At 36.9% G+C, this 21,086-nt stretch overlaps 1 protein-coding gene across 1 annotated transcript in view; it reads left to right on the top strand.

Annotated features, from left to right (window-relative positions):
• The window catches only part of adcy1a (adenylate cyclase 1a), a 144,184-nt gene extending 123,987 nt beyond the window's left edge, over nt 1-20,197 (top strand). The window contains 5 exon segments of the mRNA XM_056481443.1: nt 5,741-5,887; nt 6,014-6,112; nt 9,551-9,665; nt 12,182-12,306; nt 14,471-20,197. Coding sequence (XP_056337418.1) covers nt 5,741-5,887; nt 6,014-6,112; nt 9,551-9,665; nt 12,182-12,306; nt 14,471-14,779 — 795 coding nt within the window. The 3' untranslated portion in view covers nt 14,780-20,197.
• The last annotated feature ends 889 nt before the right edge of the window (nt 20,198-21,086 follow it).

Below are 21,086 nucleotides of genomic sequence, written 5' to 3'. Positions count from 1 at the left end.
GTGAGAGTTCAGCGCAGATGCTTTGATGATAGCGCATGTTTTGATGATCTAAATGAGATAAGATTGTGATTGTGATGTGTAATGTAAATGCTCAGCCGCTTCGTCTGCCTTTCTGATCCCACTGCCAGGCTCCATTGTGAGACCTTATAAACACAATGAATGTGTGATTACACTGCCGTTATGCAGTTTGTTTTTTTGTTTTTTGTTTTCGGTTTGTTTGCAGCATGTTCAACACATGCTGCTAGCCTCTTTTCCTGTTCAAGATCCTTCCTAGGAATCGATGCAATCACACATCCTGAAATCTGTTAGAACTGCTCTGAAGAGTTGTATTGTAAACAGTGGCACAGGGAAGTGAAAATTGTGGATTTACAGTCAAGTTATTTGTAATTTTCTCCTTTTTCCCCCACTGCCAAACCATTTCCTTTTTATTTGCATTGACCTCAGTTTAAACATTCTTTTTCTACAATGAGAATTTTGCAAACTGTTGCTTTTGTATTTAATTTGAACTATTCTTTTAAATACACTTAGGATGTTAGTCATGTTTTCTTACAGCAGAAACATTCATTTAGTTTACATTAGCTGACTTATGATAAAAAAACACCTAATTTCTGTTTAAGACATTTGTATACAGTAACATTCAAAAGCTTGGAGCAGGGTTATAAAATAAGATTGGTCCGAACAACAAATGAAAAACCCAACATAGGCTCATTCTGAAAGCGTAGCCCTATATACATTTCTGGAGATCGTGAATTTTGTAGCCAGAAGTATGTATGGCTTCAATTCATCTTTAAAATGAATGGTACAGGCGGTATGACGCCGTTCCTTTTTGCGCTTATCAGCTGACCGCTTACTTCCATATGGACGGCTTGTCTTCTGTTATCAGTTTGTCCAGTAGCTTGACATGTAAGTTGGCGGACTTAATATGCAAAGAGGAGTTGAACGATGGAGTTTGAGTCCAGTGAAGCTTGGTTCCAGAAGTAAACAACTCGGTGAGGATGTGGTAAATTCTGAAAACATGGTAAAAATCAGGCAAGGGCTTTTCTTTTTCTGAATTGCTTTCTAAAACTGTCTGTTGGGTTTGAGGAGGTGGTGGTACAGGTCAATCAGTGCTTTTGAAAACACTATTGGTTGGGTTTAGGGTCAGTTGATCGGTCAGTCGACAGCAGTCTCTGGTGCATTTACACGAGAACAGCAGGTGCGAGTGGGACTCGCGAGAGAAATTTGAGATCTCAAAAAGCGTCACACAGCGGCCTCTGGTGGATTTGCAAAAACACAAACTGCAAAAAAACTTACCTCCAGGGATGTATTTGGTGCTCTCCAGAAATGTATATAGGGGTACATTTTGCAACACCTTTTTTTGCAAATAAAGTCAGGATTGGTGAACAAAACATCAATTAATAAATTAAACAAACATGTGTGATCGTGGATCACAAAAAACACTATCAAGTTGCATGGATATATTTTAACAAAAAGCCAAAAATACATTGTATTGATCAAAATTATTGATTACATTTTTTTTCTCCAGAAATCATTGGAATATTAAGCAAAGATCATGTTCCATGAAGATATTTTGTGAATTTCATACCGTAAATATATCATTTTGAAAAGTAGTGTAAAATACCTTTGACATTATCATACGGGATGCCTAAAAAAACCATCATTAGATTAGATTGGATTTTATTGTTCCTGGGGGCCAATTTGATTCACAGCAATAACCGACACAGATAAACATAAAAGTAACAATAAACAATAAAATGAATCATGATCAAGTAAAATGGTAATTATACCAATATATATGTATATGTATTATTTAACAAAACAGTTAACAATCAAAACATGCTCAAACAGCAGGAATATCCAATGCACGTGAGCAAAATACAACTTAAAGCTTATTAAGAAACCCAACTGCAGCTGGAACAAATGAATGCAAATAACTATTGAACTTAGCTTGTTTAAAATAAGTATACCTTCTGCCTGATGACAGGAGGCAAAACTCTGAATAAAGTAGATGGTATTCATCTGCTAAAATGGCCATAGCCCACTGTATGACTCTCACCTCACACCCACACCCCAGTGTTGTGTAGATTTGTGCCAATAATCTTTTGAGAAATATGAACAATTTTTGCAAGTCTGTTTTCATTTGTCACCCTCAGATTACCATACCAGCATAACACTGCAAAAGTTGCATTGCTTTGATCCAACTGAAATCAAGCATTCAAAGTGCAGGCAAACACTAATACTAGTTTGGCAAACAAAAATACTTGCTTATCTAATCTTTTGGAACGATACTTCTTGTTTACAGCCACAAGACACCATACTGTTACCATGGATGTCCAAAACATAATTTTGGGAGTGACTCCTGTACTCCATACATACAGAAAGATAATTAAAGGGAGTGATTTCTGCATTTAAATGCGGTTGTCACTCCCAAAACTTTACAGTGTGTATGTGGACGACGTGTCTGTATGGTCAACCAAACTCTTCTATTTCAGAAGAGCACAAAAAAATCCCAGTTTTGGTGACTCATTTAGCATATTAACTACTGTCTTGAGGTTGAATCATTGATTTAAGATAAACAGTTCATTCTGATCCACATTACTCTTCAATATTGAAGGCAAGATTGGCCAAAGTCAACACTCTAAATGAGTGGTTTTGTTTCATGCAGCAATATGTTAGGATGTTTTGCTGCAATAAATGTCACTAATAATAGTTAGTGTATAAAAGATAAACAAGACATGATTCCCGGTATGAACTTAGTTATTTAATAAATGCTTATACATTTTTGGATTGCCATTGTAAATGACTGGCCAACCTAACTGAATGAAATAGCATAGCCTTCATTCTGGCCAGTACTTTTGTTTTATTTTAAGTCTATTTTTATGCTACTGTTGTGATGCCATTTGATTAAGTTTTGTACAGATAATATTATGATGATGATTATTGTATGTGCTTACTGAGTGTGGTTTCCTAAGCAAAAAACTGTCCATGCACTTCTTTCTTGATTGCTGCCTCTCTGGCAAAGTCCAAAAACCCATACACACCCAAACCGCTTCTTACCTGAACCCGATGTGCACAAATACATTTTTTGGAGTGAAAAACCCAATCTAAGGCTGTTCAGTTTGGCCAAACTTAACTACATTTATTTTCCAACCCAAATGTACCTACGGATCAATGATGTTGACTACTCCACACACACTCCTGCAACAATGTTTTTCCCCTTTTCTACACCCCAGAAAACTGTTGCAATGCTGAAGAAACATTAAATATACATCACTGCCTAGAAAAAAACATTGATTTTTAGATACAGTGTTATGATTTCCAGTGGATGAACATCGAGGTAACTGAGAGAATTTCTGTTTTATGTTGCCGAAAGAGCCCCTATTATGGGTTTTTGAAAAGTCTGAAAGTGCACCATGTTTAAAACTATTGATTATTTAATGAAATCGTCGACTCAGAGTCGAATAAATGAATCATGTTGGGTTTGAATCTCTTGCTTGAACGCATCCATGTCGATACGTTACATCTCAAAATATGAAGTGCCGGATCTGGTAAAACGTGAATGCGCCTTTCCCTTCAGACACTAGCTGAGCACAGGGGATCATGGGACTGTTCATGACGCGAAGATGACGATCATTGACAGATGGAGATTGGGCTGCGGAGAAAAGTTCATTTTTACAATAATACCACAGTATAGTCAACCTAGTGTTATGTTTGTTCCTGTCATTGTTTTGATGATTGATGCAATAACCTATGCTGCAATGAAGGGTTCATCTGCCATTTGCTATTAAAGGAAGGAGCAGCAGAATATTATGTATGGGACTTTGACTTTGACAGGGACTTTGTCAGTAACTGTTACAGTTCATATGGACCAGTTTTTTCTTCCTCCAGATCATAACATGTAAATGTAATTAAAATTGTTACCTTGTTTTCTGTAATTTGCAAAATATGTATTTAATTGTGTGTTGCAACTTGTAATCTCTCTGCGTGGCTTGTAATCACTTATCTGTTACAGATCAGTGCTTGTACTATATCTTTCAGGTTAAGTCTGTATGGGGCTGTTGAGATATTGCGTCCAAAACCACGTTGAAAATGCAGCGTGTGCCGATTTGTTGATTCAAATGTGTTTCTGAACTTGCAATCCTCTGCCGTTTTTCTTTGCTAAGGCCACCATCAGCTGTTCCTCACACGTGTGTCACAGTACATTTTTATTGTATTACTGAATATGTAGTTATTACTTGAGGCTAAGTTTAAGAATAGAGCAGTATGCTGGTGTTTAACTGCATTGCTTTGTTGCATTCCTGCATTGGGGTCTCACATACTCTGCTACTTCCTAGCCATGGTGGCCGTTTCTCTCTGTCTCACACTGAACCCATTCGACCAATCAGAACAGACTGGGTCATCGGACCAATCAGTGCAGTTTAGCCTCACACAAAGGAGGGATTTGGAAACAAAGTAATCGCTTAACAAATCATATGGGAGTCGTTGGGATAATTAGGTAAAAACAAATACATATTATGAGACAATGTAAGTGTTTATTGACCTTCCATGCAAATCAGCCTGTTGTTGGAGACCCCCAAAACCAAAATTGTGACCATTTATAATGCAAAAAAGGGGCTCTTTAAAACAGATTCATGAAGACTAATCATAACACAATCACACACAATTGCATAACACAATTTCAGAGCTACCGTACAAGTGAAAGCCAAAATTCAGAATGCTTTGACAGAACAGTTTATGACAAACAAAGTGTGTAATTAAACGGCAGAATGTGGCAGATGTTCAAGAACCACTGCTGTAGCCTACTGTATGCTGGTTTCAATGCCTCTTGGGTACCTTTCTTGTGCCTCTGTTTGGCGAGAATGTGTGTATGTTCATAGCTCTGGCTGCCTGTGCCTGTTCAAGATTAATTTATTCACAGAAATTTGTGTTATGTGTTTGCAGTACTGCAAGCAAAGTATCAAAATGCCTGATTTCCTTAAATAAAGGTAAATGTTTGGGATAGTCACAGACAGCTCTTTAATAAGGAGGAAAACTCTCTTTCCTCTGTGCAGTAAATTTGATGAACACAATATTTTCTCTTTATTTCTCTTTTTTGAAGAAGATGGAGGAGAAAAAACCCCAAACTCCAAATTGTTTGCTTTAATAACTTTGACTTAATACCCATTAGACTCATTGTGCAATGTTTCTGTGCATGTTTAATTTTTAGGACGCAACTAGGAAAAAATGCATGTGAAATTTTAGTCTGTGCATATCTTGAGTCTTGCCATCTGCCTGAATGTTGTGCAAGGTTCCGCTCTGTGAAGTTTGCATTTCTGAATAAACCACAAACGTCTTCTCTTAGCAGAGTAGGATGCTTTCGTAGCATGTGTCTTAATAGATTAATATGCTATAATAATTTAAATACTAGAATCATATGCTGGGCTTTCTGTATGACGAGGGCCTTTAGAATCATTCTAATCCTTCCCTATTAAAACATCTCTAAAAGAACTTAAATTGAACCAAGACCCAAGACAATCCAACCTACCTCGCACATGTCAAATTTTAACCCCTAACCTTCTCAGGTCAGACCTGTGGTTATCGCATCTATGTGGACTCTTGAAGACCTCTACTTCTGACCTGTATGCATGCTGTGTGTTGTGACTAATTGCAATAGTTTACCTTCTCAGCTTAGCCTGGATTAATGGAATCACCCCCTCAGGGTCTCACAGCTCTTTCCTCTTCTGCACTTTCACTGTTCCAGGACCTGTATTATCAGTCATACTCTCAGGTGGGCGTCCTGTTCGCCTCCATCCCTAACTTTAATGACTTCTACATTGAGCTGGATGGAAACAACATGGGTGTGGAGTGCCTCCGGCTGCTAAACGAGATCATCGCAGACTTTGATGCGGTGAGAATTTCTTGTTTCCCAGCCCAGGAAATGTATGTTTTGGCTCAGTGTCTGAGTTACCCTAATTCCACCCCAGACTTCATTTATTTCTCCATCACACTATCCTCTCTCTCTCTTTGTCTGTAGCTGATGGATAAGGAATGCTACAGAGACATTGAGAAGATCAAAACTATTGGAAGTACTTACATGGCTGCTGTCGGACTCGTCCCTACTGAGGGATCCAAGGTATACAGTGTTTTTGTGTGTATGTACAGTGAATGTCAAAGTTAAAGAAAGGGACCAGTGTTGTCTAGTACACATCATACAAATCTACAGTAAGCCTCTACACTTCATACAAATGGAAGTGTACAGTGCATCTTAAAAGTATCAATAGCGCTTCACTTTTTCCCCACAATTTTTATGTATAACCTTATTCCAAAATGGATTAAATTCATTTATTTCCTCAAAGTTCTACACACAATACACCATAATGACAATGTGAAAAAAATATTTTTTTTAAATTGTTACAAATTTATTAAAAATAATAATCACATGTACATTTTTGAATATGATGCCACAAGCTTGGCACACCTGCCTTTGGGAATTTTTGTCCATTCTTCCTTGCAGTACCTCTCAAGCTCTATCAGGTTGGATGGGAAGTAACAGTGTACAGCCATTTTCAGATCTCTCCAGAGATGTTCAATAGGAGTTGGTAGTGTGCTTTGGATCATTGTCCTGCTGGAAGATGAACCGTCGTCCCAGTCTGAGGTCATGAGCACTCTGAAGCAGCTTTTCATTCAGGATGTCTCTGTACATTGCTGCATTCATCTTTCACTCTATCCTGACTAGTCTTCCAGTTCCTGCTGCTAAAAAACATCCCCACAGCATGATGCTGCCACCACATTGCTTCACTGTAGGAATGGTATTAGCCTGGTGATAAACGGTGCCTGGTTTTCTTCAAACGTAACACCTGGCATTCACTGCAAAGAGTTAAATTTTAGTGTCATCAGACCAGAGAATTTGGTTTCTTATGGTCTGAGAGTCCTTCAGATGCCTTTTGGCAATTCCAGGCGGGAAGTAGCTTCCGTCTGGCCACTCTACCTAACAGGCCTAATTGGTGGATTGCTGCACAGATGGTTGTCCTTCTGTAAGTTTCTCCTCTCTCCACAGAAGAATGCTGGAGCACAGACAGAGTGATTATCGGGTTATTAATCACCTCCCCGACTAGGACCCTTCTCCCCGATCACTCAGCTTAAATGGCTGGCCAGCTCTAGGAAGAGTCCTGGTGGTTCCAAACATCTTCCACTTATGGACAATAGAGGCCACTGTGCTCATTGGAACTTTCAGAGCAGCAGAAATTTTTCTGTAACCTTCCCCAGCCTTGTGCCTCGAGACAATCCTGTCTTGGAGGTCACCAGACAATTCCTTTGTCTTCATGCTTGGTTTCTGCTTTGACATGCACTATCAATCCTGGGGCCTTATATAGACAAATGTCCAATTAACTGAATTTACCACAGGTGAACTCCAATTAAGCTGCTGAAACGTCTCAAGAATGATCAGTGGAAACAGAACGTACCTGAGCTCAATTCAGAGCTTCCAGCAAAGGCTGTGAATACTTATGTACATGTGATTTTTTTTTTTTTTTTTTTTTTAGGTTTTTATTTTTAATAAATTAGCAACAATTTCAAAAAATCTTTTTTTCACATTGTCATTATGGGGTATTGTGTGTTGGTTGAATTTTAAGGAAATAAATTAATTATCCATTTTGCAATAAGGCTGTAACATAAAAAAAAATAGCAAAAGTAAGAGACCCAGAAATCTTGGTCACACTTTCTCAAGTTACATTTGATAGAAAAGAGGAGGTAACTAGTTTAGCATAATTTATAGCAGAGGTAAAGGTTTTGAAACTGTGATGATCATTATGTTTCAAACACAGGGCTTTTTGAAGTTACCCTAAATCTTTTGTTTCATTAAATCAAATTACCCTTTCATTTTCTCTCTTTCATTGATGCATCACTATATATAAAGTAAGGAATTACTTTGGAAGGAACTATGTTTTTAATGTTTTTGTGTCCATTATGGATTACAATGTTTGTGAGGGAGTTTTAAAGTTTTTGTGAGGGAGTTTTAGAAACAATATTGTCTATTTGCTCTGCTTCATCAATGAAAATAATTTTAAACAAAGCCAGAGCAGAATATTTATGCATTTCAGAGCAACGCTTAGAACTTGTCTTTGAATCAAATCTTTCAGTCACTTGACTCTATCTATATAAGTTGGCCATTTTGAATGATTTGTTCAAATGAACAATTCAGTGAATCACTCATTAAGACACCTACTGGCATTTTTAGTGTACTATTTGTGTATTTGTGTAAAAAAAATAGGAAAAAGTTAAGTGCTATGAGTACTTTCCGGATGCACTGTAAATACTTTCTGTTTTTACAAATCTTTATATCAATTACTTTGGTAACCTTCAGACATTCATTAATTCATTTTCTTTTTGGCTTAGTGCCTTAATTAATCTGGAGTTGCCACAGCGGAATGAACAACCAACTTATCTAGAATATGTTTTACGCAGCGGATGCCCTTCCAGCTGCAACCCATCACTGGGAAACATCCATACACATTTATTCACAAACATACTCTACAGACAATTTAGCTTACCCAATTCACCTATAATACATGTCTTTGGTGGGGGAAACCGGAGCACCTGGAGGAAACCCACGCAAACATGGGGAGAACATGCAAACTCCACACAGAAATGCCAACTGACCCAGCCGAGGCTCGAGCCAGCGGTCTTCTTGCTGTGAGGTGAACATGCTACCCACTGCGCCATCATGCATCCCCTTCAGAAATTCCTTACTTTATATATAGTGATGCATCAATGAAAGAGAGAAAATGAAAGGGTAATTGGGTTTAATGAAACAAAAGATTTAGGGTAACATTTAGGAGTTTCAATCTTCTTATTTCCACACACTAAAAGCAAGAGACCCAGAAATCTTGGTCACACTTTCTCAAGTTTACATTTGATAGACAAGAGGAGGTAACTAGTTTAGCATAATTTATAGCACAGGTAAAGGTTTTGAAACTGTGATGATCATTATGTTTCAAACACAGGGCTTTTTGAAGTTGGAAGGAACTATGTTTTTAATGTTTTTGTGTCCATTATGGATAACAATGTTTGTGAGTGAGTTTTAGAAACAATATTGTCTATTTGCTCTGCTTCATCAATGAAAATAATTTTAAACAAAGCCAGAGCAGAATATTTATGCATTTCAAAGCAAAGCTTAGAACTTGTCTTTGAATCAAATCTTTCAGTCACTTGACTCTTTCTATATAAGTTGGCCATTTTGAATGATTTGTTCAAATGAACGATTCAGTGAATCACTCATTAAGACACCTACTAGCGTTTTTAGTGTACTATTTGTGTATTTGATAAATTACAAGCCTAAACTAAGCAAGGTACCAGCACAAAAACACAACCAGTAAAATATAGTTTGTCATAGTTTATAATTTTTTAGAAAACCTCAATGACAGGTTGTTCTAATGTAAAATATTCCTAAATAGTATACTGATAAAAATATCAACTAAGTTCTACTCTTTGTAGATTTTGCCCATCTTACACAGCATAGAAGTGGTTCTACATGAATAACATCTTTGTCTTTGCTCTTTTTCTCCCTAAATAGGTAAAGAAGTCCATTTCAGCACACCTCTGCACAGTGGCTGATTACGCCATTGAGATGTTTGACGTCCTGGATGCCATCAACTACCAGTCTTACAATGACTTTGTGCTTCGAGTTGGTAAGTGACCTTGTTAGAGCGAGTTGTTTGTAAAAGAGTGTGTGTGCTTGTGTGTAAGTGGAGGAAGTGCGCCAGTAATTTTCCACATTGTGCCGGACATCCCGTATCCAGTAGGATGTCCTGAGGTATATATAACAAACACACAATTACAAACATGCATTATAAACAAACATACTTCATTAAAGATGCAAAACATATTTGTCCAGTTACCTCATTATTAAAACATTAACCGTATGCCTCCCTTCTGCTCTGGTTATGTCTGGATGATTTTTTTTTTTCGCATGCGGACAGACAGCAGAAGCTGATGGTTTCGATCATGGAGCAACTCATAAAATATACCCCCTGTAAATCTTGTTTAATGAGAAGGGCAGACAGAACGGAGTGCGGGTGCAATCCTCGAACACTCCTCCAAATGAGCAATCTGTAATTACATTTTTAAACCGCTTGGCAAGCCACATTTGCAAAATAGAAAATTGCAGTTATGAGAAGGAATTTTGGTATATACTAATATCAACATGTAATAACTTTCTTGCCTCTGGAACTAATTTTATGCTATTGTAACCAAGGCCACATGGCCAGGACACACACAAATAAAAATTATTACATGAGATTGTATTATATGATACTTTTATCAAGCAAGATTTCAGAAAAGTGTGACAATAAAGACATTTTTAATGTTACAAAACATTTATATTACAAATAAATCCAGTCCTTATGATTTGATTATTGTTTTCAGATATAATATAGAAATTTTCACAATATCAGATATGCTATTTTCAACATGTTTAATGACATTAATGATAAAAAAATAAACTTTTTTTGATTTAATTAAATGTTTTAGTTAATATTAATTTATTTATCATTATGCTAAGGTAACTACAACTAAAATCATTTTTTATATAATTTTAGGTACAAATTTAAACTGGAAAGAATGAATTAAATGAGCAGTATCACACAGGTAGCAGTGCGATATGGCTTTATATTGGTCCACCCAGTTACCCATATACAGCCATATCGCACTGCTGCTTGTGTGATATTGCATTTATACAACAGTTTGACAGCATAATCATGTTTATAAAAAAGAAAATCAAACACAGAGAGTCTCAAAATCCTTTTGTATGAGGAACTACTTTCTTCCGTCATTCATTCCCATCTGTAGCTGACGTCTGAACAGCAGAAGTTGTTGCTACTTAACCAACGTCACTTTAGAGCTAGATTTTGAATGTCTGAAATGATGATGACAAAACAGGTAATTTTGCTCACATTTTAAGGTTATAACGCTGAACGGCATGAAATACCATCAGTCTACAGAGATATCTCCCAGTATTTCTCTGTTCCACTCGGGATATCTCAATAATTAACCCAGAAAAAGCTAAAGCAGTCCAAACACTACCAGATTACTGTTGTGTTTGTGATAAGAAAAACGCTAAACACATGCGGGCATGTTCTGTTTACTGGACTAGTCAGCAGTAACAAAAACAGGAGGCTCATTAGAAACAAACAGATGGCCAACTAAAAAGTAACTCAGGGTTATACAGAGTGGCCAACACAAAATACATACAGTACATTCCTGATATGCGAGTCCCATCTCACTCGATACGCTACAATTACTATGGTGTAAATACAGCACTACAACATACAAAAGAGAGAAAGAGAGATCGACTTAGAATGTCACTTACCTGTTTAATAATGATTTGATCAGCTGTAGTTTGAAATTACACTGAGTTTTCCTTCTCTAAGGGCTTATTATGTGGTCTCTGTCGCCATCTTGTTGATGGACAACATCAACCATCTTTACTCTTCTCAGTATTACAGGCTAATAGATGCTGAAGCGCTGAATCTCAGAAATTATGAATATTTAAAATAGGCACTGTCTCTATAAATAAACTGCATAGTTGCAATCTAAACAACTACATTCTAACTACATACTACACCTCAAAAGTACATTGTGTTGTCCAACAGCTGCATTATTTGTCAAACTGTAGTGAGTTTATTGATCTGCTGTCACTTTATGTGGGCGGAGTAACACACAAGGGTGAGGAGGCTTACAAGTGCTATTATTGCGGGAATATTGCATGGCTTTTAGCCAATCAGATTCGAGCACCAGACAGAACTGATGTATAATATAAAATAATGTAAAAACTTCACACTATTATTCAAATATAGAGTAGCTTTTCAGTGATTCTAAAATTACACTAATCGAAAAATGCTTCTGAAAATCTGAATTGGTGTTCCACAATCTTTCACCTGCAAATAAAAGTTATGTTTTCTCTCACTTAACCTGGTTTAGTAAACATTTGTGGAGTGTATCAAGTGAAAGATTGAGCAGAACAAATGCATTTTGTAGGGCTGAGCTTATAAAGGGTCAACTTATGGTTAAATTGGTTTTGATCAAATGATTGCAGCTTTGTTGAACACGAGGCTTTAAAATCATCCCAACCTCAAAATTTTTACATTGATTAATAAGAGATAAAGGAGGTTAAATTTGATTATTTTTTTGTTGATTCACTGATCAGGTATTAATGTGGGTCCAGTGGTTGCTGGTGTAATTGGGGCTCGCAGGCCTCAATATGACATCTGGGGTAACACAGTCAACGTCGCCAGCAGAATGGACAGCACTGGAGTTCAGGGAAAGATACAGGTAAAACACTTGCGTAAAATCACTAATAATGCTCAATTCATTATTTAAATCTGATACACAAATGTTCATGGAAAATAAGGTCAATAAACTTAGACTAAACGAGACTTTTATATCTCATATTTTCTGTTGCCAGTTGTGAAGAGCATAAATCCCCCACTCAAAGCTTTATTGTTAAAAAGGGTTTATTGTACATACTTTCTCCTTGTAAATTCTGCTTCTCCATGATGAACTGTAATAAATCTAGTCATGATCTTAGATATTAGTTTGTCTGTAGCACAATACCTGTAGTTAAAATGTATTTGAACTATTAGTGATGTCATTTTCGAGAGAGGTTTCTTGATTTACCAGTTTTCCGTTTCCATAATGTAGACAGAGAGGTTGTCAAGTACCAGTTTGGTAACACTTTACCTGAAGGGGGTGTTCATAAGACTTTCATGACATCTTCATAATCATCCCGTGAGAGTTTATGCATGCTTATGACAACTGTGATTATGTGTCTTTCATTAGGTTGTCATTTTAAATGCAAAGATGACTTTGTTTGAGAAGTCTTTGTCATGACAACTTGACATTAACAAGTTAACATAACTTGTCATAAACCTGTCAACAACATGATTGTCATGAAGCCACTTTAATTGTGTCATGAATATTTTTCTGATAATTTTTTTTTCAGTGTAACAAAAAAAAATTGTCATTAAAATTTGTCATTAAAAGTGTCAATGCTCTGTCAAATAATTTTAGAACAGTGTTGTTAATATTTAATGACATTTTAAAGAAATTTTAATGATTCAAATTGTATCACTGCAGTTGAGGTAAAGAAAAGATGCTGTTATAAAATTCATGACATGATAATATTACATGATAATAATGGCCTCAAGTTAATGTTTCTAGTGTAGAAACATTCATTTAAAGGCATAAAACTTAATTTAAAGGTATAGGTCATCAATTAAATTTGCCTTATCATTTACTCTTCCTCGTTTAAACCTTTATGAGTTTTTTTTTCTTCTGTTGAACAAAGAAGACATTTTGGCAGTTGCCGGGACGTGATGACTTCCATAGCAGGAATAAAGTACTATGGAATCAAAGGGTCTTCCTTAAAACAAGTGAATAGGGTTTGAAAAAGTGAAAGTTAAAAAAATTAAGAAAGAATAAAATTTTTTAATTTGCTGTTGTACATTATCTGACCAAAGTCTTGTCGTGTTGTAAGAGCAACAAATAAAAACTTGACTTCTAGTTGATTATTTGGAAAAGTGGCAGAAGGTAGATTTTTTTATCTGTTGAACTGCATCCCATTCATCACAAATACTGCAGAAGACCTATTGGAATCTGCATGGACCCAAGATTCTCATAGAAATCAGTCAAGTTTGGTGAAGGAAAAATCATGGTTTGGGGTTGCATTCAGTATGAGGGCGTGCGAGAGATCTGCAGAGTGGATGACAACATCAACAGCCTGAGGTATCAAGACATTTGTGCTGCCCATTACATTACAAACCACAGGAGAGGGTAAATTCTCCAGCAGGATAGCACTCCTTCTCATGCTTCAGCCTCTACATCAAAGTTACTGAAAGCAAAGAAGGTCAAGGTGCTCCAGGATTGGCCAGCCCAGTCACTAGACATGAACAATATTGAGCATATCTTGGGTAAGATGAAGGAGGAGACATTGAAGATGAATCCAAAGAATCTTGATGAACTCTGGGAGTCAAGAACGCTTTCTTTGCCATTTCATATGACCTTTTAATAAGTTATTTGAGTCATTGCAGAGATGTATGGATGCAGTCCTCCAAGCTCATGGGGGTCATACACAATAAGAATTATTTTTCCACTGCACCATGATTTTATGTCATAAGCAAAGTCAGACCTTATTGTCCTAATTAAATATGTAAAAATCAAGGCATGATCATATTTTAATTAAATTAAACCAAATAAGCGTAATCTATAGGCCTTTCATTTAAGCCACTTCTGATACCAAATTATCAACTAGAAGTTATTATTTGTTGTTCCTAAAACTTGAATAGGCGACAAGACTTTTGTCAGGTACTGCATACTGTGCTTTGTATAAGGTTTAAGTTAAAAAAAAAAAAGATGCATAATAATAAAAAGAGAAGATCAGATGGAGTATTGTAGTGGGCTGGTTACCAAAAAAAGTCAAATTTTCATGTTTTCCCAGGTGACAGAGGACGTCTTCCGCCTACTCTCGGGTTATTATCGCTTCATCTGTCGTGGCCAAGTCAGTGTGAAGGGCAAAGGTCAAATGCTCACCTACTTTCTGGAGGGCCGAACCCCTCAAGGTGCCCAGTACAGCCGATCCAAGAGTCCGGATCAAGACTCGAGCCCATGCATCCGGACCAAACTGGGCTCTGCACCCGCCGTCAGCAGCTACGGCGTAAAGAGTCACACCGTGGGACACGTGGGCACCTCAAACAACAGCATTCTGTACCTGCCCTCAGTGTCCGTCGACATGGAGATGGAGGTGTGATAGGCACGTAGACGCTTAATTGGCGACCAATGCATTAGTAAATCAGAGGCAGGGAGGGAAACCCAGCACAAGGTAGGGATGAAAAACGAGGAGTATTTGCACAGAGGAGAGAAACATTCAATTGTGCCAAACTGAGAACATCCCTCTCCCTTCACGCAAGTACATAATAAGCATGTGTGTGTGTCTACGTGTGCACGTTTGTGTGTGTTTTATTGAGTCTTCCCCAGACCAACAGGATATCAGGGTCTCCTATACGGGAGCATGCGATCTACTGCAAAGGCAGCTTCACACCAGCCGAGGAGACACGTACCCTACGTGTGTGTCTGTGTGTGTGCGTGTGTGTGTGTGTTTTCTTGCATCGCAAAATGTCAAGAGATGCCACGGTGATGAATATTGTGAACACATGAATGGACCAAACCTTTCAATTAATAAACAGCGCTGTATTTTGTACGTGGGAGGATGTTTAGGATTTGAACGGGAGAAACTTCACACACACGTGTTGGGTTTTTCCAAAAGAAAAAAGATAAATGGTTCCTCATATTGAGATCTGCTTTGAATAAATTGTTTACATGAAGAACACGTCACAGGTTTACAGACCTGATAGCAAAGTTATTCTCAGCTCTTCGGTTTTTAGGCCCTCTCGTCTGCGGTTGTGGGAAGAAAGAGAGAGAGATCGGCAGAAATACTAAACAACCACAGTGAATCGGAGACTGCAGTGATTTACTAGCCAATCCTGTTTTGTAATCATTTACAGAAAGTTGGTCGAGTCTGTGACGTGGGTAAATGTTTAACTTTGCGTAGGTTGAATCAGCACAGTTTTCCTGTATGTGATGTGTGCACGCACTTGGTGCTTGGACAAAACATCTTTATGCACTTGCTGCTGCCCTTTGCCCTCTTAGATATTCTTTCCAGTAATAACCGATCCCATGTGGAATAATAAGCATCAATTTGATACAATCTAAATACCAATTCATTGCTTGATAATACTACAGTAGTCACTGGTAATACAATTAACAAAAAGCAAACCAATTGGCTTCCAGTATGTGATAAAATGGCCTAAAAAGCGATAGTTTGTCCATGAATTTAAATTTGCTGTTTTTACTCACCCTCAATCCATCCAAGATGTAGTTATTTTGCTTCAGTTTAACAATAAACATTTTCAGTTAAACTTGTGGTCCTTAGTGATTCATAAAATGCAAGTCAAGCACTTTGAGGATAGAGAATAAAAAACATATATAGGCAAAACAAATTTGATACTTGTGTTTCCTGATGATACACTGAGGTCTTATGAAGTACAACAATTGATCTGTACAAGAAACTGTTATTTAGGCCAGTATCTTTAATCCATTGCCTTGGCTAATGGTTTTAGGTTTATTGCATGCTGAGATCCACATAAAAAATATATATATTTGTTAAAGGGGTGGTCCTCTACGATGTAATATTTACAAATTTAGTTGATGTGTAATGTAGCTGTGTGAATATAAACAACATCTCTGAATGTAAGATGCTCAAAGTTCAGTGCAAAGGGAGACATTGGCTTTTACATAGATAGCTTAGCAAAGCCTACAGTGAACAAAGTTAGGGGACTACAAAAAATACATCTGGGTTAGTGGGATCACAAACAAATTAGGTTATGCACATACACTATGCGCATTAACACAGCGCAACGAGGGTCGTGGCCGAAGGTGCTGTAATGTAGCAGAGAAAGCTAAAATGCCGTCCAAATGCTGCTATTTCCACAGAGCTTCTTCTGTTTCTGTATTTGGGCTTCCAAAGGACATGAGACAAAGAGATAGGTGCTTACATTTTCATTTTAACTATGTTCCGTAGAATTATAAAAAAAAGATATAGCTAGCATTTGACAAAGGACAGCTTCCAGAATCTCTCCCAGTTCAGGGCTGGATTTGGCTATAAACTCCTCAAAGTAACAGCTGCTCCAACCATAATAACAGAAGCCGTGAGCCACAACCTGTAAGTGTTTTATTTGATAAAATTGAACTATTACATGCATATTGTCTAGTGTTAACGGTATGTTACAAGGATGTAAATAACAGCAAATGCTGTTTGCCACCATTAACAGTTTAGCTACAGATTCATATTTATTCGTCAAACTGCTGTGAGCACCCACAATTTTCCCCAGCGCTGCAGTGTCTCTCTTTGCTTTCCCTGCGTTCTACATCTCAAACGAAATTGCAAAAGATATGTGAACGTTTCATACTACTTGCACATGGTTATAACCTGAATATATGTGAAAGACACTTGTCAGGTTTTATTTTAGAGAGCAGGCGTGAGGTTCAGCTGTGTTCTTTTCATTTTCTGTCTGATTCATGCTCAAACTGATACGGCTAACAGCTTCTCTGACTAACAGTATTTACACAGCAGAGACAACACGCATGCTATTAGAGGCATGGTGCTTTTCCTGGTGACGTGGAGCTAATCCGTCAGTCACAGTACTTTATGTTAGCTGATCAATCAGAGCCTCTTGAGAGCGGGCCTTAAAGGGGAACTAGGAAATATGACAGTCTTTTTCATGTTAGCTGAGTAGCTGTATATAATCAAAGTAAGATATATGAAAAAATAACGTGATTTTCTCCAATAAGAGCATGAGCACACATTGCTTTGCATCTTATAAACACAACCAAGCCTTAAAAATACACTCTGCACCACCCCTTTAAAAATTTAAACATAAAAGACAACCCTGACCTAACCGTAACAGAAAAAAAATCTGATCTCGTTAGATTTTCTTTGTGTTTTTACATCTCTAGCAAGTATTTTGAGAGGTGTTTTGACAATTCACAACCACCATACAAAAGCCAAAATTTAGAATGCCAACAAATTGACAAAAAAATGTATCCAACAAAGTAATCCAATTCATCTTACAGCACAGAGCACTTTAAGTTAAACTCACTGGAACATAAAGACACTGTGTGGTGACTGGTTAAATACCACTGCTGTATGCTACTGTATTATGGTTTTAATGTGTTCCCAAGCCATTATATGGTGTGTGTGTGTGCGTTTCTTCTCTTTTCATGATCAGTTCTATTCAATAGACACAATATTTCCACTTTCTTTTTCTTGTTTAAAGAGAGAATTACACTAGAATCACTACATGAAGATTCTTTTTTCCACAACAGTTTCATTAATATCAACATAGGCTTATTCTGAAAATGTAGCCCTATATACGTTTCTGGAGATTGTAATATATGTAGCCAGAAGTATGTATGGTTGCTTTTCATCTTTAAATCAAACGCTTCATTTTGCATTACCAGCTGACCGCTTCTATCCGTATGGACAGGTTTTTTTTTTCTGGACTGCTTTTCAATACTGTTGGTTAGGTTTAGGGAAGTGTGTTGGCGGGTCAATCGGTGCTTTTGAAAACACATTGGTTGGGTTAAGGTAAGTAGGAGGGTGGGTCAGTCGATCAGTCGGTTAGTCAGTCAGTCGACAGCGGCCTCTGGTGGATTTACACAATAACAGCAGCCATGAATGGCCCTCGCGTGAGAAATTTGATATCAATAAAAGCGTACACACAGTGACCTCTAGTGGAACAGAAAAAAACAGAAACTGCTAAAAAAAAAACGTAGCTCCTGGGCATATTGGCGCTCTCCAGAAAAGTATATAGCGGTACATTTTCAGAATAAGCATGGGTTGATTAATATGCATCAGACTCAGTGTGTAAGGTTTCTGTGTGTGACTAATTTTTAGAATAACAAGTCAAACTTGTCCTGCTTTTTATTCAGGTATTAGTTGACTTAATTGTCATTTAGTCAGTTTGATGAATACTTAATATTTTGTTTATCCTGTAATCAGTGTGTCATCAGGAGCAACGGATATCATTTTGTTTTGCCCTTATATATTTTTGGACTAGTGACCAATAATAAAGTACCAGTAACCTTTAATAAAATTCCTAAATGTTCTACTGATAAAAAACAGACATCTTGAATGCCCAAAAGGTCAGTTAATCCACAGCAAGTGTTAGTTTTTTGGGTGAACTTCCCCTTTAACATAAAATAGATTTATTCCACATATATTTTCTTGGTGGCTTTTCTAAGTGGCACTTAGCTCTCAGATTCTCCTGTCAACGGTAGCATCTCTCACTGTGCTTGCAGAGCAATCTTAAACACGCGGTTGAACATGCATGATGTTTTAGTGCTGGATCTGCATGTGCTCAGTAGGTCTTAGGTTAAACATCTGGATTTCAGTCCATCTTTTTTCAGAGCATGCGCTTTGGAAAAGCCTCACGAGCCTCATTCTGGTTAAGAAATCTCTTTCAATTTTTCTTTATGTGCTATTACTGTACTTTAATAGGTTTCCCATGATGCCTAGGAAATGAAGTTTGGCTTCAAGCATGCCGTTCTGCATGTCCCTCTCAGCATGCCGTAATTCTGTCACGTCGCTCTATTTGATAACTGATTTGTGTCTCTAATGCATGCCTACTGCAAAAACACAACCAAGAGTGAAAAGTGTCGAAGAGATGTTGCAAAACACGCTTTAGTAGCACTGCATGAGCCCACAATAATGGCCTTGATGAATCCAACTATCTTTATTGGTTTTCTTTTTCATGCGTGGTGCTGTTGGGAAAGCTTTTTCGGGGAGTTTTGTAGCACTGGCGCCTTGTCGAGCTCTTGAAGTGACTGCCTTTTTATCCAGAGTTTGTTAAAGAAAGTGTGTTTCTTTAAATATGTGCCAACATATACAGTTACCAACATATCCAACGGTGTTCTTTTCTTGCGCAGCTTTGCGACAATGTGTGCATATTTGAACTTTACTCTCATACGGACTGATCGAACCAACGTGGGGCTCAATACCAACTCGCAAGTGTGCTTTTCCTTTTTAATTTCGATGTTTTATTCACGTTTAGCTATGTATTCAGGAATGCTCTCTCTTATTATACTTTTGGCCGCATTTAGCTTCATTTACATGATATTTGCATATTTATTAGCATATAAGTACAGAGCTGTTCATTCGAGTCTCAAATATCTGTAGATTTATTTATTTTTGGGTTTTGATTTATTGAATATGAATGCCAAATACCAAAATGCTTCTTGTACCACTGAATATTTCAGACTCTATGATCCAACAAATGTAGCCAAACAGCTAAATGGTTCTATTTGATATGGCTTAATATGATCTATTTTGACTACGGTGGCCTAACTTACTGCTGTTCTGAATATTAATGATATGTTAACTTTAATAATGCATAAAGTGTGCACAGTAAATCTGATAGAGTAGATTTTCATGTCGATTAGATATTTTCATATTTGATACGGGTCAAATTATTGTACGTATTAAATATATTGTAGAGTAAACAAAAAGAGTATTTTATTGATGATTTGTAATATTTGTGCTATTTTTGAGGTTGCAATGTATTTATTGCGATGGTTCTATGTGAATGTAAATTTCATATTGAGATCTTTTATACTTGTGTTTGCACTGTTGGGGAATAAAATAACAATGAGAGATGACGCTGGCCTGTGTGTGTTGTTTGCGATGGCTGTGTTGTCGTTGCCTTGAACTTGACTGAGGAAACGTCAGTCTGTGTGCTGATTGTGAGTGAATGACCTGAGAGTTATGACATTGCATAACTTTTCAGAAAAACAACCAAGGGCCAACAATGATGATCCAAATCTTATGATGGGACTATGTTATTTTATTTGTTTTTTTTTTTCACTAATTGACAATCAGTTTCTCTCCCACAATGTTAATTTCTTCCTAATTATTTATATTTTACTTTATTTTACTTTATCTGATAGAAACAAGTTTCCTCCCTCAAAGTTTTCTCAAACTCCATGTATTCCTATTTACATTGAAGAAACTAGAAAGAGGATATAAAAATGTGTCAATTACGAAAGTCCATGTCGTGCTGTTTTATGACTTTTATTTTATAATTAGTTTTGTAAAAGTGAAAGTTGAAATTTTTTTGCTAGTTTAATTTTCTTTTTTTTCTTTTTTTTACTTGCTCTGCAAAAGTTTTTGGTGTGTGACAAATCAGAAGTTGTGTCTCCCACAAAAAGTTACTTTTGAAAGTAATGCATTACAATATTGAGTTTATCCCTAAAAAAAGTACCTAGTTACGTTACTTATTTACTTTTTATGGCAAGTAATGTGTTACGTTACTTTTGCGTTATTTTTTATTAGATGGCCAAGGCTTGATCTCTTTCCGAACTTTTTTTTTCTTTTTTATTAGAGGAGCTTTAACGCAGTGTATAAATGACACCGACATTTACCTAAAAAAACAAACAATCAAAAAATATATTTTAGGATAATGTTATCTGACAACTTCCTGTCCCCAGAGCTAGGCATGCCA

This window comes from Danio aesculapii, chromosome 20 (assembly GCF_903798145.1).
Source record: "Danio aesculapii chromosome 20, fDanAes4.1, whole genome shotgun sequence".
NCBI lineage: Eukaryota > Metazoa > Chordata > Actinopteri > Cypriniformes > Danionidae > Danio > Danio aesculapii.
Note: the sequence above shows the minus strand (reverse complement) of the source record. Positions and strands in the feature narration are given on the sequence as shown.